Raw genomic sequence first — 23276 nt, forward strand, 5'->3', positions numbered from 1 at the left:
TTGTAGATCCCAGACTATGTCAGAATTATATTATTTACTAGCATATTTACTCTCTAGTACAGGGCTTCCCAAACTTTTTGGACTGAGATCCACTTCTGAATACAGTTATTTTTCAGGACTCACTTGCTTGTAATTGAATATTGTAAAGCGCTACAGAATTTGTTGGCGCTATATAAATGCAAATAATAATAATGCATATTTTAAAGGGAGGGGGATGTTAAATTACAAATATCAATCTTACTACTTTACAATTTATTACTGAATACACTTGCCAGATGTTCTAAGTGAGGGGTCAGAAACCTGTGGCATGTGTGGCATATAAGCAGAGTTGTAAGTAATCAGCACCCTCAACCCTCAAAACCTAAACTGCGTGGGCGGGGTTCTGAATCCATCGCGATTTGACTGCTCTGGCTCTCTGTAATTTGCGCGGGCTCACACAGCACAATTTAAGTGGGCCCTCTCAGTGATTTCCGGCTCAGCGCAATCCACTCAAACGCAGCTCGCGACCCACCAGTGGGTCCCGACCCACAGTTTGGGAACTCCTGCTCTAGTAGATAACCTTCTGATTGAATACATCACATGTGTCAAACAATTATAATTCCAGGTTATTGTGTATCAAGTTACAGAATATACAGTCAGGTCCATAAATATTGGGACATTGACACAATTCTAATCTTTTTGGCTCTATACACCACCACAATGTATTTGAAATGAAACAAACACGATGTGCTTTAACTGCAGACTTTCAGCTTTAATTTGAGGGTATTTACATCCAAATCAAGTGAAAGGTGTAGGAATTACAACAGTTTGTATATGTGCCTCCCACTTTTTTAGGGACCAAAAGTAATGGGACAATTGGCTGCTCAGCTGTTCCATGGCCAGGTGTGTGTTATTCCCTCATTATCCCATTTACAAGGAGCAGATAAAAGGTCCAGAGTTAATTTCAAGTGTGCTATTTGCATTTGGAATCTGTTGCTGTCAACTCTCAATATGAGATCCAAAGAGCTGTCACTATCAGTGAAGCAAGCCATCATTAGGCTGAGAAAAAAAAAAACAAAAAAACAAACCCATCAGAGAGATAGCAAAAACATTAGGTGTGGCCAAATCAACTGTTTGGAACATCATTAAAAAGAAAGAACGCACCCGTGAGCTCAGCAACACCAAAAGACCCGGAAGACCACAGAAAACAACTGTGGTGGCTGATCAAAGAATTATTTCCCTGGTGAAGAAAACACCCTTCACAACAGTTGGCCAGATCAAGAACACTCTCCAGGAGGTAGGTGTATGTGTGTCAAAGTCAACAAACAAGAGAAGATTTCACCCCAATACAGAGGGTTCACCACAAGATGTAAACCATTGGTGAGCCTCAAAACAGGAAGGCCAGATTAGAGTTTGCCAAACAACATCTAAAAAAGCCTTCACAGTTCTGTATTAACATCCTATGGACAGATGAGACCAAGATCAACTTGTACCAGAGTGATGGGAAGAAAAAAAAAGAGTATGGAGAAGGAAAGGAACTGCTCATGATCCAAAGCATACCACCTCATCAGTGAAGCATGGTGGTGGTAGTGTCATGGCATGGGCATGTATGGCTGCCAATGGAACTGGTTCTCTTGTATTTATTGAGGATGTGTCTGCTGACAAAAGCAGGGCAATATTATCTGCTCATATTCAGCCAAATGCTTCAGAACTCAATGAAAAGGGGCTTTACAGCGCAGATGGACAATGACCCAAAGCATACTGCGAAAGCAACCAAAGTTTTTTAAGTGAAAGAAGTGTAATGTTATGCAATTGCCAAGTCAATCACCTGACCTGAATCCGATTGAGCATGCATTTTACTTGCTGAAGAAAAAACTGAAGGGAAAATGGCCCAAGAACAAGCAGGAACTGAAGACAGTTGCAGTAGAGGCATGGCAGAGCATCACCAGGGATGAAACCCAGTGCCTGGTGATGTCTATGCATTCCAGACATCAGGCTGTAATTGACTGCAAGGAATTTGCAACCAAGTATTAAAAAGTGAAAGTTTGATTTATGATTGTTAATCCGTCCCATTACTTTTGGTCCAATAAAAAGTAGGAGGCACATATACAAACTGTTGCAATTCCTACACCTTTCATCTGATTTGGATGGAAATACCCTCAAATTAAAGCTGAAAGTCTGCAGTCAAAGCACATCTTGTTTGTTTAACTTCAAATCCATTGTGGTGGTGTATAGAGCCAAAAAAAGAGGAGAATTGTGTCGATGTCCCAATATTTATGGACCAGACTGTATATTGGTAAATCGATTGCTCTCAATTAAGAGATATCCATCCATCTATATTTATCTATCTATCGTAGTATGCATACTCATTAAACGGCGTTAACGGAATTTAACCTTTCAAAGAGATATTACAGAAATATCAGATAGCTATGCCTGCACCATGAGAATATGGACAGATTTTAATTTATTTTTATTACTATAAATAAATGTAGTCATTTAATTTTCTATCACATATTTTTGCTCTCAGACATACATGATGATTAGTAGAGGTATTGCATAATTACTCAACCAGTTAATGGTTATTTACTCCAACCAATGGGAAGAAGTTCCACCTTCTGGGTTCGGCTTATTATAAAACTTTTATGGCCTTTTTGTTCTATACAATATATAAAAAGGAACCCAGACGAGACACACAGACATCATCCATCCATACACACTCACACTCCTCATACTCCATCTTACTTCACACCCTCATTTTACGCCTGATACTCTGAAAAACCTTAAGGACACCAGACGCAAGCTACTCCCTAACCAGACACCATTTTGGGAAAGGCAGCCATCTTAGAACTCGGATAATGACCATTTTAAGCCAGCAGCCATTTTGGTGGCAATTATGCATTATTGATTATTTGATTTGTTTCCTTGTATGCTATTAATCGTATATTTAGATTACCTTCCCAGTTGTACTAATCATTTTTGATTTTTCTCTAAACATTTTTGTTTTTTATACATTTTTCCTTTACTGGTTTAGCGTTATATTAGAGAATTAGTCTCACGTTTTGCATAGCCTATTCTCACTCCAACTGCAGCGGAGCAACTGTTGGCTACGCAATTCACAGACCATTTTGTCTGATATATAAAACTCTTAATATATGGTTTTTACTCCTCTTGGGAAAAAGTAATCCTGTCCTTTGATTTGTTTGGCTCAGCAATATAAATCAATTAGCGTTATCATTATGTTTGTATTTTATGTGAGATTATGTTTTTGTGTCACCCATAGCCAACTACTTATTGTGAACACACACACATTCTCTCTTTAGTCTGTATTTACTATGATTGGTATATGTTGTTAAAAAGAAATGAATCTATTAAGTGCCAGTTCATACTAATGCGATCACAGACATCGCATATGATTCAGAGCGCACTGCTCCTAAAATCACATGCGATGTCTGTGCGGTGCAAATTCATACAGTTTTGTATGGCTGAATTCGCACCGCAATCGCAGTGAACCTGCACAGGACCCTTTTTTTGGTCCGCTGCAGAATTGGATCGCATAATGGTTCACACTAGTACAATCCAATTGATGTGCGAACTGTCAGATCGCACTGCGATATGCAATGTGAACTGGGGGTGTTGCTAACTTGGAATTGACCCCCCCAGCGTATCGCATATGGCAGTGTGAACTGCCTGTTCTGCGGATGCGATGCAGGAACATGCAGTATATTCGCAGTGTTCTCGCATCACAATAGTGTGAACCAGGACCTAAAAGAACTCGTTATACATCGTTCAGAATAATATTTAACGTAGAACGTACAACAAATGTTAGAATCCAGTTATATTATGTACATTTAGGAAATAATCCAGGCCTTTTTAAAAAAACAAAAAAAAAAAAAAAAACAATCTACTAAGCTGGCCAGAACCACCTCTGGAGGGAGTCTATTCCAAGTTTTCACAGCTCTTACTGTGAAGAAACCTTTCCAGATTTGGAAATGAAATATCTTTTCCTCTAGACGTAAACACTGCCCCCTTGTCCTCTGATCACCTTAAAGTGAATACCTCAACACCAAGTTCACTATACGGACCCTTTATGTATTTGTACATGTTAATCATATCCCCCCTTAATATTCTCAAGAGAATAAATTCAGTTCCTCTAATCTTTCCTCATAGCTGAGCTCCTCCATGCCTCTTATCAGTTTGGTTGCCCTTCTCTGCACGTCCTCCAGTTCCCCAATATCCTTTTCAAAAACTGGTGCCCAAAACTGAACTGCATATTCCAGATGAGGTCTTACTAATGATTTGTACAGGGGCAAAAACTGGATTTTTGTACTTACCGTAATATCCTTTTCTCTGAAGTTCGACAGACGCAGCTCCTTATCTTCTTAGGCCATTGGGTTATGCTCCTCCAATCAGCAAAAGGCACTAGACAGGAAAAAGTTTTACCACACCTATGGGGGCTGTCCCTGCCGGCATAACCCCACACACACTGCTACAACAGCCAGTTTCGTTGCAAGCAGTGTTTAGAAGACAAAAAAACCCATGCACTCAGAAGCAGAGGGGCAGGTGCTGCGTCTGTCGGACTTCAGAGAAAAGGATTTTACAGTAAGTACAAAAATCCAGTTTTCTCTAACGTCCATCGACAGACGCAGCTCCATATCTTCTTAGACCATTGGGATGTCCCAAAGCAGTATATTCATGGGGGGGGGGGGGGGGGGGGGAGACACAATGCAAAGAAGAACATAACTCCCCAACGTAGCCAACCAGGTAATATGGAGCTCAACTAGGAACAACTGGAGCTCACCTAGAAAAACATACACCCTCAAAAAGAACAAAAAAAAGATTCTCTTTAAACAGCAGCCTGCAAAATCCGAAGATGCCAACACGAAATTTTACAAAGTTGATGTGAACGTATGCACAGACGACCAAGTTGCCACTTTGCAATCTTGCATCACTGACACCCGATGGCGAAAAAGCCATCCAAAGGGACCTGACCCTTCAGCGAATAAACCTGAACAACCATTTTCCTGATCCACCTAGAAATGGTCGCAGCAGACGCAGCCAATTCCTTAAGAGGTCCCTCAGTAAGGACAAAAAGAGCATCAGATTTTCTGAAAGACTCAGTAGCTGCTACGTAAACTCTGATCTTCCAAACCACATCCAAAGAATGCAAGGCATTCTCTGTGGACCACCAGATAAGGTGAACGGCAGGACAATGCCGCCAATTCAGACACACTGCAAGCAGAAGTGATAGCCACCAAAAAGGCAACCTCCTGAGACAATGAAAGCAGAGGAATCTCCCGAATGTTCTCAAAAAGAGGCTTTTGAAGAAACAGATAAATACCAGATTCAGATTCCACGGAGGTAGCAGGGACCGTTTCTGGGGAGCCATATGGCCCACTCCCTGAATGAAAAAATATCGCCAAGGCTGACACTTGGCTTTTGTGCCCAAAGCCAACCGATGTTCAACTCTTTTCAAACAATCGAGGGTACACCTTCAGCGATTCACACCATTAAATGTACGATGATATGTCTTCCTGGAAGTCGACTACCTAGTCTTCAAGAGTGTAGAAATCCCAGAGTCAGAAAAAGCTCTATCCCTCAACACCTGGCTTTCAAGAGCCATGCCGTTAAAGCCAGCAACTGTAAAGCAGGATGGAAGATCGGACCTTGAGACAGCAGATCTTCCCTGAGAGGAAGTCTCCAAGGAGCATCGGCGATCAACCTTACTAGGTCTGCGTACCAAGACAGGTGAGGCCATGCTGGAGCCACCAGAATGATCGGAATCCCTTCCACCTCTATTCTGCGTAGAAGCCTTGGCAGAAAGACGTAAAATCAGCCGATACTGACCCCAAGGAGCCACCAGCGCGTCTGTGGAGTCGGCCAGACGATCTCGAGATCTGGCTACAAACCTCTGCACCTTCTTGAGACGAGAAGCAAACAGATCGACCTCGGGTATCCCCCCACCTGACACACAGGAGATGGAACACCTCTGGATGTAAGGACCACTCCTCTTGATCCAACACCTGAGGACTCAGGTAATCCGCTTGCCAGTTCTCCACACCTGGGAAGTGCACAACAGAGAGGGCTGGGACAAACTGTCTCGCCCAGGCCAAAATTTCGGCCACCTCCCTGGCCGCAAAGACACTCTTGGTGTCCCCCTGGTGATTGATGAAATCCACAGCCGTGGCATTGTCTGATTGAATCCGAATAGGACAATCTTGCAGATGAGTCGTCCAGTGGCTCAGGCAAAGCTTTATTGCTCGGAGCTCCAAAACATTTAAAATTGGTAGTTTGGACTCTTCTACTGTCCAGGTTCCCTGGGCACAGAACTTCCCCAGTACTCCGCCCCAGCCTGACAGGCTGGCGTCCGTAGTTACCACCATCCAAAACAACGATGAGGAAGGGCTTGCCCTGGCATAGTGCAGGAGAGTGAAGCCACCATAACAGAGCAGATCTTGTGTTGTGGCTCAACTAAATCAAAGTGTCTAAAAGACTTTGGATCCTTGTTCCATTTGACTAGAATCTCTCTTTACCCAGTTCCATATCAGACCTTTGCAAACAGAACTGCCGCTAAAGGGTGATACCATGAGACTCAAGGCCCGCATGCAAGTTCGCAGAGAGGACAGATGATTTGCTAACAACCGGATCGCCCCCTGCAACTTCTGCAGCTTGTCCGGGGGAAGAAAGACTCTCGCCAAGGCTGACTCCAGAGTTAGGCACAGATAAGCCAGTCTCAGGGAAGGTATCAGGGCAGATTTTTTTAAAATTGATGTTTCACCCGAACTCCTGCAGGAAGCTAACAGTGATCATCAGGTTGCACAACAGGGCTGAATGAGAGTCTGCTTTCAATAGGAGATCGCCCAGATACCCCAGTACAACAATCCCCCATTGGCGCAACAATGCCAACACCGGGGCCAGTAATTTGGTAAATACCCTGGGAGCGGAGGCGAGACAAAAGGGTATTGCCACAAATTAAGAATGTTCTTCTGGTATGGCAAAGCGTAGAAACCGCTGGTGACCAGCGTAGATATGCGTCCTTGATATCTATGGAGGCCAAAAAGTCTCCCTGGTGTAGTGATCTGGAGAAAGGCGCAGGTCGGGAAGAATCTATCCGACGGACGAGACCGGAATTCGATCTCGTACCCTGATCGGATCAGTTTGTGAACTCATCTGTACTGAATAAAGGAAGTCCAAGGTTCCGGAAAGAAGCGAAGACATCCCCCCTACCCCAGAAGCAGGTGAGGGTGCTCCTTCATGCAGACGAGGATTTTTACGCAGAACCGGACTGGCCGGCCTTTGATTTACCTGACCATGGCTTCTTGGAATTCCCAGAAGACCTGAACGGCTTTCTTGCGCCCTGGGAAGGTGCGAAAAAGCCGCTCATGAGCAGTTAAGGAAAGCCTCCCGTCTGAGGACTGAGGAAGACGAGTACTCTTTCACTCCGTAAGGCCCTTGATCAACTCCTGCAGAGGGGATCCAAACAACCTCTCCCCCAAATAGGGAAGATCTGTCAATGCCTTTTTGGAAGCCTGGTCCGATTTTTAACCACACCATGTGTCTATTCTCAATCCTCACTGCCGACACTCTGGCCACTAGGGGAGCCGCATCCAGGGACGCATCACAAATGAACACCAGGGGTTGAGCCCTCTGGTCCATTAGTTCCAGCACCGCAGGTGGGAGCTGCTCAGCTTCCAAGTTACCTCTCAGTACCTTCACCCATTCAGTAACTGTCTGCGACACCATGACATTCACAAATATTGGTTTCAAAATGGAACCCGCAAGTACGTGCAGATGGCGGGAAAGACTCCACTCGCCTATCCACAGGGTCCGCAAAAGGCCAGGGATTTTTCCACCGGAACCACAGTAGATTTATTCAGCATGGAAACCCGAGTGATCCACCTTAGGTGGAACGGTCCACCTAGTGGAAACTGTGAAGTAAAAATTAAAACAGCGCTAGTATATCATATAAATAGGTATAACAAATATTAGTGAATGAATGTAACACACATATGTTGAAAAATATATAAAAATAGTGATGACCAATAAAGTGCAAAGTGATAAATATGGATAAAACCAACCATATGATACAAAAAATAGATCAAACAGTCCTGAAATATAGTGTCCAAATAAAGTGCTCAGGTGCAGAAACCGAGCGATCAAACTGTGCTCAGGTGAGTGACCAGACCCTCTAGGTCCCCTACTCACCACAAATAAAAGCCTCAAACGCTTGATTGAATCTTAGATGGTTTTGGCAACCCAGCTTATGATGAGAAATTCCATCGTTGGAACGCATCGTCACTTCCGGTCTAGTTTCCTGTATCCCAGTGGAACGCATGCCGATAGAGGCGCTCCTCATGCTTGTTATCCAAGGCGATTTTTTTACTTGCAACATAGCAAGTATGTTTTATGTATTGGCGGAATAAATGGTTGAAAAACAAAACTACACTATTGGTCCCCCTCTTTTTTCTTTCATTTGGAAAAAATTGAGACGTATTGGAGCGATCCCATACAAGCCATCCTTCACTTTGGAATTTCTCATCATAAGCTGGGTTGCCAAAACCATCTAAGATTCAATCAAGCGTTTGAGGCTTTTATTTGTGGTGAGTAGGGGACTTAGAGGGTCTGGTCACTCACCTGAGCACAGTTTGATCGATCGGTTTCTGCACCTGAGCACTTTATTTGGACACTATATTTAAGGACTGTTTGATCTAATTTTTGTATCATATGGTTGGTTTTATCCATATTTATCACTTTGCACTTTATTGGTCATCATTATTTTTATATATTTATTTTTCAACATATGTGTGTTACATTCATTCACTAATATTTGTTATACCTATTTATATGATATACTAGCGCTGTTTTAATTTTTACTTCACTTGTGTTTCTAAGATTTACTTAGATGTACAGCAGCTGTATTTTATTATTTTTACACCAAAATTAAGTTATTGTAGAAAGCAGCGCGGGTTTTAATGTTATTTATTTCACATAGTGGAAACTGTATCTGCAACAGGATAACGGCGTTTAAAGCTCTTAAGCACCACTAGCATGTGCTTGATGCCCCGCCATTGTTCATTCACAATATCGTCAAAAAGCTCCGGGCAAGGAAACACCTGCAAACCCAACGTTGTAGATTCACCTGCCAACTTTAAAGTTTCCCGCACTGAAACTATAAGTGCTTCCACGAGGGAATCCCAGACAAGAACCATCAGAGAGTCCCTAGGAAGGGCCCCACCAGGACAAAGCCATCCCGGAGAAAAAAGCTGCCGCAATATTTTCGCCTGCCCCCCCCCCCGGAGGTAGGACCTGCTATGGGTAGGGGAAAAGGCTTAGAAGGGGTAGGCCTAGCATCCCAGAGGCCAGAGGAACCGAGGGAGCCCTGAGGGTCCAACTATTCCAGGGACGGGGTCCACCCTGAGACTGCCAGAGGATTGGGGGAACTGTATTGCTCATCATACCACGGTACCAGGTGGGCGAAACTCCGCACAGACCACCTCCCACCCGGTGTGGGGTTGCTGCCAGCCGGGGAGGTACGCTGCGACCCAGGGCTTTACAGGTCGATCGCGTCCCAGCGAAACGTGGCCACTCGCCGGCTCGTCCCAATCCATCGGGGCTCTGTCGTGGCAAGGCCTAGTTCTGGACAAGAACCTGCTCACACTCGTTGGTCAGGCTAGGAGACTATAAGGATCTAGAATATCCAGTCTGAAACCCCAGCCGGCTGTTGCTTGTAGTTCTCCAGGAACTCTTAACTAGTGAAAAAAAAAAATACACAAAATAACACATTTCCCTATTTAGCCAAGACCAAAGTCCCAGCAGGGAACTAGGTCCTATTCCTAAACAAGGCAGAAACAAACTGGCTGCTGTAGCAGAGTGTGTGGGGTTATGCCTGCAGGGACAGCCCCCATAGGCGTAGTAACACTTTTTTTCTGCCTAGTGCCTATTCCTGATTGGAAGAGCATAACCCAATGGTCTAAGATGATATGGAGCTGCATCGGACAATAAATGATAGAGAAATTAGATCTCTCTCTCTCTCTCTCTGGAGTCAATACCTCTTAATATAAGAAAGGACTTTGCTTTCTTTGAAAACCGCAGCTCGGCATTGCATGCTATTAAGCTTATGATCTACCAAAGTATCAAACACTTTTGCAAAACCCAAATATACTACGTCCACAGCCACCCCTCTGTCAAAGGTTTTACTTACTGCCTCATAAAAAATAAATCAGGTTTGACAACTTCTGTTGCTTAAAATATTTCTTTTTTTCACAGCAAGAACTCATTAAGGTAGTCTCCAGTATCTTCCTGACTATAGAAATTAACCTAACAGGTCTATAGTTACTTGGTAAAGACCGATTCCTTTTTAAATATGGACAGCACATTGGCCCTACACCAACCCAGTAGTACTATTCCAGACATTAAAAAGAGTCCCTAAAAATTAGAAACAATGGCTTTGAAATGACCGAGCTCAATTCTTAAAAAAAAAAAAAAAGGGGGGGGGGGGGGGATAAAGCACCTGGACCAGATGGGGCTGTGTTAATACCATCCCCATTATGGTCATGAGCTCCCCAATGCTCCTTTGTATACACAGAGCTGAAGAAAGTATTTAAAAGATTTGTAAAGGCAGGACGGTTACAGGGGGAGCCAATCAGCGGGTCCCGGACACCCTCGATCACTCCCCGTGGAGACAGAATGGTGGTCTGCCGTTGTAAACACGGCAGACCACTGTTCTGTCAGTAATGAACACAGGGATCCTACTTCTTCCTCCTACTTCGCAACACAGGTCTGTGTTCATTCAGCAAGCCCATCCCTCTCACAGTTATAAAGCACCCCCTAGGGACACAGTTTGTAGACGCGATAACTTTTGCGCAAACCAATCAATATACACTTATTGGGATTTTTTTAGCCAAAAATACGTAGCAGAATACAATTGGCCTAAAACGATTTAAAAAATTAGATTTTTACTTTTTTTTTTTTTAATTGGGAACATTATATAGCATGTATGTATGCATGCATGTATGTATAGTTGGTTGATTAGAGTAGTGCTGCAATGACGCAGTCGACTACGGAAATACGTCGGCATGCATGAAAGGCGTCGACGCGTCACACGTGACGTCAACACGCCCCCTGCTCGTGCCGGCTTAGTTTGTACCAGTGAGGACGTGGGACACCGCGATCCTCCTACTAACCTTTGGAATCTGGTTTTACAAAATCGTTTCTGCTTCCTTTTGTAAGTGTTATTTTAATAAAGCCTTCCTATTGTTTTTACTGGATTATTCTATGTGTCTCCCCCCTTCCATTTTTCATTTAAATGCCATTCACAATTGATCCTGTTTGGTGCCTTACTGGATTTGAGGAATATTTATCTGGGATGTGAACAGTGCTTGCTCGGGACCCGGTACCAGTGCCAATGCCTATTGCTGTTTTGGGGCCAATTCATTAGTTTGAATGGCCATGGACCTCTGGTAAGCAGCCCCCTTATCCCTTCACACACGGGTGTCATTTCCTGCTGTCTCTTAAGAGAAGGAACCACTTGGAACATCTGATACTTGCTGGGACTTATGGTGCACTCCGGGTGTAGTACCTTATTATTAGAACTTTATTTTATTCACGTTTGGGTCAACCCCTTTCTTTTCATTTTTTTTTATTTCATGGACTTTTACTTTTGAGGACTATTTGTCCCTTGTGTGATTGTGCACACAAATTTTTTTGTCAAAATATTGATTTTATGTCACTTGTTGCTTTAGCGCTGCACATTTTTGCATATATTTGTAAAGTTATTCAAAGGTTTAATTAGCTAATCAAAAAAAGAACACTCGATTAAGCAAATAAAAATAGAAGTAAAATAATCGGAGTAGTCGACGGACAAAATAATCGTTAGTTGCAGCCCTAGATTAGAGCATCTTTGGGAGTGCCGTAATTAATATTTGCTACAAATATTCTCCTGAGTTTTTTCCTAAAACTCCAGCAACATATAGGATGGCTAGATTACCCTGTATATTTGCTTCTTTCTTCTGTTTGAAGGCTTAAAGCGGAGTTCCACCCTGGATTTGTTTTTTGTTTTTTTAATACCCCCGGGACAGTCAGGGCTAGTGCATTCCACAATGGCTAGCCTCTGATCTGTCCCGGGTTGCACTTACCTGCAAGACGAAATACTTACCTTGCAAACGTCTTGTCCAGCGCTGCCATCTCAGATGTGGGCAGCTTGAAGCCAGCGCGTCCTCTTCGGCGTCTTCTTCCGCCTTCTGTGGTCCCACGATGCTCTGCGCCGGCCCCGACGTCACTTTTCCGGGTCGCGCGCGTCACCCCTCCACAGCTTCTGGGCATGCCCAGAAGCTGTTTAGAAGGGGATGACGCGCGCGACCCGGAACTGACGTCGGGGCCGGTGCAGGCGCAATGATTCCTGGGAGCTATGACGTCCAGCTCCCAGGAATCATTGCAGAGCCAGGAAGTGACGACGGGCCGCGGCCGAGGAAGGAGGAAGAAGGAAGTAAGGTAAGTATATTTTCTTCGCTACGAGGTAAGTAAAAAAAAATAAAAAATATGCGATTATCCATTTCTTTTTCAGGTGACCCGGAGCGAGAAGATGGAGGTAAGTATAAAAATAGGGTGGAACTCCACTTTAAGTAGCCACAAACGTTCAAAGCATGTCTGAGTTGTCTGTGTTCTTTGTCTTTAAAAAGTCCTAATAACCCCCATTTTATTTTTAAGTGGGCAGTGGCAAATAAAAAGCAGATACTGGTCTGTGTAGGTTAGGTTCCTGTAGACCTCAAGGTCCAAGTCACACACAACACACAGTGAAAAAGGGTGATTGGCAATTCTGTACATCTTCCCATGTACGCGATGTGCCCATTGAGTTTAGGCGTTTAAACGTTAGTATTTCAGATGTTCTCATCTTGACCCAAGTATAAACCACATATCTGAATCAATGACTTGGTGTTATCCCCCTGAGTAAACAGATAACAAACATGTCCAGGATTAAAACAGTACACACCCTTGAAACTGCGTCAAACAATGGTTCCCAAAACGGTCCATAGGAAATGCTTTTAAAGCCTTTACAGCTCTTCAATTGGGAGCTAACCATGGATATACCTAGAATTATTGCCCTCATTCTGGCAATACCCAATGTGTAGCAAAATTCTATTTTTTTTCAGCAGGAGAGGTCAGCAATGGGAGTCTTTTTATTTCTCCCAGCACTGATTGCTTTAAAGTGAGTTTGTGCTGCTCCTACGTAGGGTGAATAATGAATTAATCTTACCAAGTAGTTAAACAACAAACATAGTAGAGCATGCACTAACCTGTATATAAAAATCTTCACATAATGCAAAAATTTCACACATTGACTTCGGATTTCCTCTGCTTCATAGTGCACATTATTTACTTGCCCTGAAAAGAAATATTTCATAGATATGAAACCAGACAGTTATTATGGTACCACCTGGAAAGCAAAGCCATCCATGTCAATCCTACACATCTGCAGAAGGTTTTGTGCTATAGATGGGGTTGCCATTAATAAAATCAACCCCCCCCCCCCCCCCACACACATACACACACACACAGAAGGAACAGTTAAAACGTATGTGTGTTTCGAGTTTTGATTCTTCATGTCTTATTAGGAAAAAAAAAAAAAAAAAAAAAAAAAGAATCAAGCAGAAATCTCTTCAAAGTGAGGAATGTGGAAATTCCCCATCAAAAGCCTACAATATCCCAGTAGGTCAAATGGTCATCACATAACATTCATTTTATTTGGAAGTCCTTCGCACTTTTCCTTTTATAATTTTTCACAACAAACGGATACAGTTAGAGTATATCTAAAAAGGAAAAGGTAGATTTCCCTTCATTATAATAAAAATAAATCACATTTTGTTGCTTTGCAGTCTGAAACGAAGACAGACACAATTTTTTTTTTATTTATCCAGCTGTATTTACTAGTGCAACTTATAACATCCAAGTGAAAGGTTTAACACAAGCATGTCAGAAAAAAAAAAAAAAAAAATCAAAGACATTACCAGTGAGTTGGAAAAAGGATCACCCCCTTATGTAAATAGTTTGTTGAACCACCTTATTACAGCCTTTAGTCTGTTGGGATATGTCTCTACTAACTTTTCACATCTAGACTTTGCATTATTTGCCAACTCTTTGCTGCAGTCCACAAATGGTCACCATCAAATTTAACTGATAAAGTTCAGGTAAATTTGATGATGACTGCTTGTGAACTGTAGTCTTCAAATCATTCCACATATTTTCAAATGGGGTTTAAAGTCTGGGCTCTGACTAAGCCATGCAAGGACATTCACCTTTTTCCCTCAACCACTGTGGTCAATTTTACTGTGTGCTTTGGTTCATTGTGATGTTATAAAAGGTAAACCTTCTTCCTATTGACAACTTTCTGACAGAGGGTAGCAGACTTTCCTTAATAATTTAACAGTGTTTTGCTCGAATAATGTTTCGTTCTCTCCTGACAAGTGCTCCAGTCACTGCTGCAGAGAAACACCCCCATTACAGAATAATACCACCTCAATGCTTTACTGTAGGAATGGTATTATTTGGATGGTAAGCTGTATTGGATTTCCGCCAGACATATTGTTTGGTTTTGAGGCCAAATAATTAAATTTGACATGTTGATATTATAATTTGCACTAGTAAAAATACAGCTGGATAAAACAAAAAATAGAATTTTTGTAAGAACTTACCGTAAAATGCTTTTCTCAGAGTCCTCTGACAGTCACAGCCCTTCCATATGTTCTTCACAATTGGGTAATGGTGCCCTCTGCCAGAGCAGGCTAGGTAGGGAAAACTTGGCTGTCCCTCTCGACATTACCCTCAGCCATTCAGTGCTGCTCTTCAGTTTCGTAGCAAGCAGTACAGGAAGACAACGAACCCCAAAATAGAGGGGTGGGGGCTGCGACTGTCAGAGGACTCAGAGAAAAATTTTTTACGGCAAGTACAAAAATTCTATTTTCGCTTACGTCCTCTGACAGTCGCAGCCCTTCTATATGTTCTTCACTATTGGGATGTCCCAAAGCAGTGCAGGTGTGAGGGGTGGGAAAAGAAGCAACCAAAAAAAGGCAACGTGTCAAGGCCAGAAAAAACTGAGCCAACAGTGCAACAGAAGCTCAACAGGAGCTAACCCCAGAGCAAAATTCACCCCACGAAGAGAAAAAAACAGGTCTCTTCAACAAAAACGCAACGCTCAAAACTTTGCGGCCAAAGGAAGCATCCGAGGATGCCATCACATCAATCTTATAGAAATTTGTGAAAGCGTGCACAGACGACCAAGTCGCCGCTCAGCACACCTGAGCCACAGAGGCCTGATGGCAAAATGCCCAAGAGGCACTAACCGCTCTAGTAGAATGTGCCCTCCGAGGGAAAGGAGGCACCTGACCCTTTAGTGAATAGGCCTGAACAATAGTCTGTCTGATCCATCTCAAAACGGTTGCAACGGACGCAGCCGAACCTTTCTGAGGTCCCGCAAGAAGGAAGAACAGGGATCAGACTTCCTAAAAGACTTGTGGCCGACAGGTAAACCCTGATCGCCAGGACCACATCCAAAGAATGCAAGGCAAAGTCCTCGGGAAGCTTGGGCTTCGCACAAAGCAAAAGGCAACACACTATCATCGTTGAGGTGGAATCCGACACCACCTTAGGGAGAAAAAACTGATTAGGTCTCAAAACCACTTTACCCCTATGAACAACCATATAAGGCAAACGGCAAGACAGAGCTGTCAATTCAGACACTCTGCGAGTAGAGGTGATAGCCACCAGAACGGCCACTTTCCGGGACAATACAAGCAGAGCTATTTCTCTGATGGTCTCAAAGGGAGGCTCTGTAGCAAACGGACAAGACCAAATTCAGGTCCCACGGAGGCAAAGAAGCTATCCGCGGGGAGCCAGATGACGCACCCCTTGAATAAAGGTGCAAATCAAGGAAGTACTTGCCAAGGGACGCTGGAAGAAAATGGCTAATGCCGACAACTGACCTTTGATCGTGCCCAGCGCCAAACGCTGTTCCACACCTTCCTGCAGGAAGGCCAAAACCCTCGCCACCGAAAATGTGCGAGGATGAAACCCTTGTGACTCACACCAGGCAATGTACGCCTTCCAGGTACGATAGTACATCTTCCTGGAGGTAGCCTTCCGAGCTCTCAGCAAGGTAGGAATGACAGCATCAGAGAGATCTCTGTCTCTCAACACCTGGCTTTCAACAGCCACGCCGTGAAAGCCAGAGACCGTAAAGCAGGATGGAAGATTAGCCCTTGAGACATCAGATCTTCACTCAGAGGCAATCGCCAGGGAGGTTAGACAACCATCTGCACGAGGTCCGCGTACCAAGACCGGCAAGGCCAGTCTGGAGCTACCAAAATTACCTGCACCCGCTCCAAAACCAACCTGCGGAGGAACCTGGACAACAGTTGAATCGGAGAGAAGGCAGAAATCAGTGGATACCGGTGCCAGAGCACCACCAACGCATCCGTGGCATCCACTAGAGGATCTCGGGCCCTGGCCACGAACCTTACCACCTGCTTGGTGAGACGGGACGCGAACAGATCCACGTCCGGAGTCTCCCACCAGGCACACAGGAGGCGAAACACCTCTGGATGCAGGGACCAGTCCCCCTGAACCAAGGACTGACGACTCAGATAGTCCGCCTGCCAGTCCTCCACTCCAGGAATGTGAACAGCAGAGAACGTAGGCCTCGGCCCAAGACAGGATCTCAGCCACTTCCTTGGCCGTCTGGGCACTCTCGGTGCCCCCTTGGTGATTGATGTAAGCCACAGCCATGGCATTGTCCGTTTGAACACGAACCGGACGACCGTGAAACCGAGTCCTCCAATGGAGCAGGCAGAGTTTGATCTCCTTGAGCTCCAGGACATTTAATCGGTAAGGATGATTACTCCGCCGACCACGTGCCCTGGGCAGACAGGGTGTCCAGCACTCCATTCCAGCCCATCTGGCTGGCATCTGTGGTGATCACCGTCCACAAGAGGCAGAGAAGACTTGCCCTGGTTCAGAGCGGGCGACAGGAGCAACCACGAAAGCCCCGACCTCGTGAGGAGACGGCTGAAACATCCTCCTGTCCAGTGACTGAGGATCCATGTTCCACTCGGCAAGAATCTCTGTTTGCAGAGTTCTCATGTGAAACTGAGCAAATGGGACCGCCTTGAAAGCCGAAACCATCAGCCCCAGGGACCACATGCAGGCCCGTAGGGAGGAGAGATCGTTGTCCCTGAGGGACCTGATCTCGCCCTGTAAATCCCGAAGTTTGTCCTCCGGGAGAAACACTTTTCCCTGAGCGGAGTCCAAGACCATGCCCAGGTAACTCAGGCGGACTGACGGGGTCAGAGCCAACTTCTGGAAATCGATGGTCCACCCGAACTCCCGGAGCGTCTGAACCGTGACTGTCAGATTGAGCGACAGTGGCACATGAGCTCCCCCTCAAAAGGAGGTCGTCCAGATAACCGAGGACCGCAACCCCCCTCTTGCGCAGCAGAGCCAGCACCGGGGGCCAAAACCTTGCTAAAGCCCCTGTTAGCCGAAGCTAGACCAAAGGGTAACGCCACAAATTGAAAGTGCTCCTCTGCCACTGCGATGCGAAGATACCGCTGATGACCTTTGTAGATAGGGACGTGCAGATACGCAGCCTGTAAGTCGATGGAGGCCAGGAAATGTCCCTGCCACCACCGACCGGATGGATTCCATCCGGAACTTCTGCACCCGTACAGAGCGGTTCAGAGATTATAGGTCCAGAATCGGACGCACCTTGCCCTCTTTCCTGGGCACCGTGAACAGGATTGACTAGAAGCGGCGAAACCTGTCCGGCTGCGGAACCGGGACAATAACGCCGTGAGCAAGAAGATATTGCACTGCCCCCTTGAGATCCGTGAAATGATCGGGAGACAGATGGAGATCTGATGGAAAGAACCTGTCTGCTGAAAAAGACACAGACGCCCCCCCCACCTCGGAAACAGGTGAGGGTGTCCCGTCAGGCGGAAGAAGACTGGGCCGCAGCACCGGACTGACCAGTCGTGGGCTTACCAGACCAGAACCACTAGTCACCGCCGGAGGCCGGGAAGGATTGTCCTTCATCCTGCGCCCGAAGCACGAAAGGACCCCCGATAAGCCTTGAAGGAAGGGCCCAGCCGTGCGGAGTGATTAACCCTGTGCAGTTTAGAGCAGGAGGGTACTCATTCCCCCTGTGAGACTCTTGACAACCCCAACTAAGGGGTTCCCAAGAAGTCGTTTCCCCAAGTAAGGGATATCATACACAATCTGTTTGGAGGCATGGTTGGCCGACCAGCTCTTCAACTCAAACCATGTGGTGGAGCGCGACCCCTACAGCGAATAACCTTGCGACCAGAGGAGCCTCGTCTGGGGCTGCCACACACAGGAACACCGTGGCTCGGGCCATTCTTTCCACCAGGGCAATAAGAGTCGGTGAGACCGACTCCGCTATCAAATTGCGTATAAGCACCTTGACCCATTCTGCATCTGTGAAACTAGCACGGAAGCAAACACAGGCATGAGGGGGAGCCCGCCACCAAATTAATACGGTGGGAAAACGACTCCACACGCCTCTCCATCGGGTCATTAAACACCAGGGAGTCCTCCACGGGCAACACCGTGGATTTATTCAACCTGGAAACAGTGCGGTCCATACCAGGTGACACCATCTGCAAAAGGATAGCGGCATTGAAACTGCTTAGGCACCGCCAGGGTGAGCTTAACGCGGCATCATTGTACGTTCACAATGTTGTGAAACCTCTTCGGGACAGGGGGAAACCTGACCCGACTTCTGGGCTGTGCGGGACCTGAAAGGAACCTGCTAACCTGACTGGGTGGGCTCATCATCAAAATACAAAACTCAAAATTTCACCAACAGAGCGAATAAGCAACTAAAGCGCATTTCCACGATGCGGCGGAGGAGGGACCCCCCACCTCCCCTACTAAGTGTGCGGAGTGGAACCCCTCAGGGGGACGCTGTCTGTGGCAACCACATCAGGCTCTGAAGTAGATGACTGAGAGGGCATCGGCCAGTACTGAACAGTACACTGTGACATCATTTAGCAAAGGCTGCAGGTAAAGGTGCTGCGGAAAGGTGCTCCGCATGTTCCGAAAATAGATCAGCAGGGAAAAGGTTAACCTAGGACCCATTTTGGCACTAAAACCAAAAAAAGGGGACACTGGCCCTTTAAAATCAGCGAGATCGCGGTCCGCACCGCGATCCCGCAACTGCCGCCGGAGTTCCCCTTTACATTGATTATTTGAGGGAGCGGTGTTTTTTTTTGGCAAAAAAAACACCCAAAAGGCATTAAAAACCCCCAAATGACAGACATACGAAATTGAAACCTCTCACCCCTGCAGGAACTGAAGATGGATGAAGGAAGTAACATCATCCACTAGAGGCCGAAAGTGCCCTGAGCCATACAAAAATGGATGCCAATATAAGTCAATGGGGAAAAAAGCACAGGGAAAATGGCCGCCGTCCTCACTAGGCGGCTGCCCACATCCAAGATGGCGCCGGAAACCAGCGCCAAATACAGCAAAAAATTGGCTGCTGCCCTCACAGGGAGTCAGCCAGGCTGCCCTCACCCAAAATAGCGGCGGAAAAAACACGGCGCCGATTTTTCAGGACCCTGGCCACCGCGGGAATCCACCAGGAAGCCCCCCATGAAAAGGCAAAAAAGCCCCACCTTCCCCAAGCCCACGCAGCATTTGCCGCAAGAGCGCCCCCGAAGGCGCAGGGAGGTAGGGATCGTCCAAACGGCTAGGGGGGGGACACTAAAGAGACCGCATGTTCTGACATCCCCATAGAGTGGGCCCACATCACCCCCCCCCCCAGATGACTGTCCCAGGGACACAGGGGGAAGCATCACTCACCATACCTTGGACCACAGGCTCCGATACGTACCACCTCCCACCCTGAGTGGGGGAGCCGTCAGTCAAGGGGGGACGCTGCAACACAGGGTGTTCCAGAGTTGAGTCGTCCCAGCGAAGAAAAATCTCTCGGCAGGCTCTTCCCCATCCGTTGGGGCATTGTCGTGGCGAGGCCTGGGCGGACCATTAACCTGCGCACGCTCGTATGTCCGACTGGGACACCATAAAGATCTAGATTACCCAGTGCGAGGCCCAGTCCGGCTGTCGCTTGTAGTTCTCCAGGAGGATCCCCGACTAACTAGTGCTAGTGAGTGAAAAAAAATAAAATAAAAAAAAGCAGGGAACCTAGTCCTACTCCTAAGCTAGGCAGCAAGAAACTGAAGAGCAGCACTGAATGGCTGAGGGTAATGTCGAGCGGGACAGCCCCCTAAAGGTGTGTCTTTGTTGAACTTTTTTTATCAAGTTTTCACTACCTAGCCTGCTCCTGCAGAGGGCGCCATTACCCAATAGTGAAGAACATAGAAAGGGCTGCAACTGTTAGAGGACGTAAGAGAAACTGTGTGTGTCTTCATTTTAGGCTGCAAAGCAACAAAAGTTGATTTTAAAGGGAGGCATTATTTTCTATACCCACTGTTTACCTGTTCTACCCCCTCACTACTTTGAATCTAAAGCCCCGTACACACGTACCGATTGTCGGCCGCAAATATTCGGCCGCCGGACGATTGGCCGATTGTCGGCTTGTTAGTATGATGCTTCCGACAGCGCATTTTCGGCCGAACAGAATCTGTCCTGCAGGCATTAAAATTTTTTGTACGCCGACAACAGAACGGCCGATTGTGCGTCAGTCAGTACAGATTTGGGCCGACAATCAGCAGATTTGCAAGACTGGGCATCCTCAGAGAAGAAAAAAGACACGGAAAGTTAACCATCACATGACATCACTTCTGCAGTCGGCTGTTGGCCGACAAAATTTGTGTGCAGTCTTTTGCACTTTTCAGCGGACAGGACAGCCCTGGACAAAAGACGGCAGATCGTTCGGCCGACGATAGGTACGTGTGTACAGGGCTTAAATCTAAAGTTTTGCCTTTGCCTGGCTGTCTATGTCAGAGTTCAGCTGTCAGAACGGAGCTGATGCTTCCTGTATAGTTCCAGCTCCGTTCTGTCACAGGCGAAGTGATATCAAAATTAACTCCGCCTGTGAGAGAAGACTGAGGAGAGCTACAGGAAGTATCGGCTCTGCACCGCTCCTCACACTTCGCCAGAAGTATCCACCAGCCAGAAGTACCCAGGGGGTAATCCCTGACACAGCTTTATTTCAAGTGGTAAAAAAAAAATATATAGAATATCTTTACTATCTTTAACCACTTAAGCCCCGGAGGATTTGGCTGCTAAAGGACCAGGGGTTTTTTTGCGATTTTTTACTGCGTGACTTTAACGGACAATTGCGCGGTCGTGCGACGCTGTACCTAAACGAATTTGACGTCCTTTTTTTCCCACAAACAGAGCTTTCTTTTGGTGGCATTTGATCACCTGTGCGATTTTTTGATCACGCGCTATAAACAAAAAAAGAGCGTAAATTTTGCAAAAATAACAATATTTTTCACATTTTTTTATATGAAATTCCCCAAAAAAAAAAAAGTAAAAATCAAAATTTTTTAACATTTTTCGGCCAATTTGTTTTATGCTACCTATGTTTGGTAAAAAAAAAAAAAAATCGCAAAAAGCGTATTTTGATTGGTTTGCGCAAAAGTTATCGCGTTTACTAACAAAGAGAAAGATTTTTGTCATTTTTGGTGTTTTTTTTTTAACGCATAATGGCGGCGATCTGCGATTTTTTTTTCGGTACTGCGACATTGCGGCGGACAGATCGGACCCTTGACTGACATTTTTGACACTTTTGGGGTTACCAGTGACATTACTGCAGTAATCAGTGCTATACATATGCACTGTTACTGCAAAAATGACACTGGCAGGGAAGGGGTTAACTTTATTGGACAGGGAGGGGTTAAGTGTGTCCTAGGGGCGTGCTTTCTACTGTGTAGGGACATGGCTATTGGTGTAAAAGCAAAGATCAACCGTTCTACATAGTAGAACGGTCAGATCTTCACTTTTACACAGGGAGAACTGACAGGCAGCTTGTTTACACAAGCTGCTCTGTCTTTCTCCCTTCACAGGAGCGATCGTAGTGTGGCCGGCGGACATCGAGTCCGCCGGTCACACGCACTGACTTGCCTGTGAACGAGCCGCGGCGGGCGCGCGCCTCGGCGGGCGCGCGCCCGCCCGCGATAGGCTCGCAAGTCAGTGACAGGCGAGTGACGTACCGATACGTCACTCTGCCTGGCCGGGGCGGACCGCCGCAGTATATAGTCGTGCGGCGGTCGGCAACCGGTTAAAATAAAAAAAGATTTTGAGACTGGTGATCTTCATTCTAAGCAAAGAATCATGCAGCTCTAATTGAGGACAGAAATATGGGACCAGCAGTGAATGCCTGCTTTCCTAAACTGCCTGCATAGACCCAAAACAAGTAAAGAACTCAAATTACTACATCTTTAATTTGCTGCATATGCTTGTTCTGCATCAAGTGAGACTAAAACCTACAAACCCGAGATAGCCAGCAACTATCATTTTGAGATGGAGAAGGAGGTCGGCAATATGGGAGATTGGATGCTGCCATCAAAGGATTTGCAGAGATGCATGTTTCAAAGCAGGTCTCTTCTGCAAAAAAGAGCTGCCTGCTCACAGTTTAAGAGTTAACTTTAATCCCACTTTAAGGCAAATTTAACCACTTACCGACCGTCCGCCGCAGTTTTACACCGGTACTATGATGCTAAATACCGGGGTTATGGCAGCAGATAGCTGCTATAACCCCGGTATTTTTTAAAACGGCGGGAGTTCGGCTTTCAAGTAAGGGTGGTGCGGAGGAAGAGCCCCCCCCCCCCCCCCTCCGTGTCCCGGCCGTTTTCCCAGCTTACCGGACCCGCCGGCAGTGGGCAAAACGATTCAGTCCCGGATCCTCAGAGACAGGAAGTCGAGTGTGGGCAAAACTCGACTATGGTTTGGGGAGGACCAGAGCGACGTCAAACGTTGTTGCCTAGCAACTGGTTTGAAGGGCTGATATTTTTTCAACACTTTTTTTTTTTTTTTCAGTGTAGTTGGGAGGTGTGAGGTCTTTTTGACCCCAGATCTCACAATAAAGAGAACCTGTCATGGCTATTTCTATTTCAAGGGATGTTTACATTCCTTGTAGTAGGAATAAAAATTATCAAATTTCCTCTGTAACTCTAAGCTGGTAACCTGTAGACATTTTTAAAGTGTCGCCTATGGGGATTTTAAGTACCAAAGTTTGTCGCCATTCTGCGAGCGTGCGCAATTTTGAAGCATGACATGTTGGATATCTATTTACTCGGCGTAACATTATCTTTCACATTATG

The 23276-nt window shown here is 45.8% G+C and overlaps 1 protein-coding gene across 1 annotated transcript in view; it reads right to left on the reverse strand.

Moving 5' to 3' along the window:
- The window catches only part of MMS22L (MMS22 like, DNA repair protein), a 239496-nt gene that overhangs the window by 208315 nt on the left and 7905 nt on the right, over positions 1-23276 (reverse strand). Inside the window, exon 4 of the mRNA XM_082251696.1 lies at positions 13269-13356. Coding sequence (XP_082107822.1) covers positions 13269-13356 — 88 coding nt within the window. The remainder of the gene's footprint in view (positions 1-13268; positions 13357-23276) is intronic.

Source organism: Pelophylax lessonae (assembly GCF_965119305.1).
Source record: "Pelophylax lessonae genome assembly, chromosome: 3".
In the NCBI taxonomy this organism is placed as follows: Eukaryota; Metazoa; Chordata; class Amphibia; order Anura; family Ranidae; genus Pelophylax; species Pelophylax lessonae.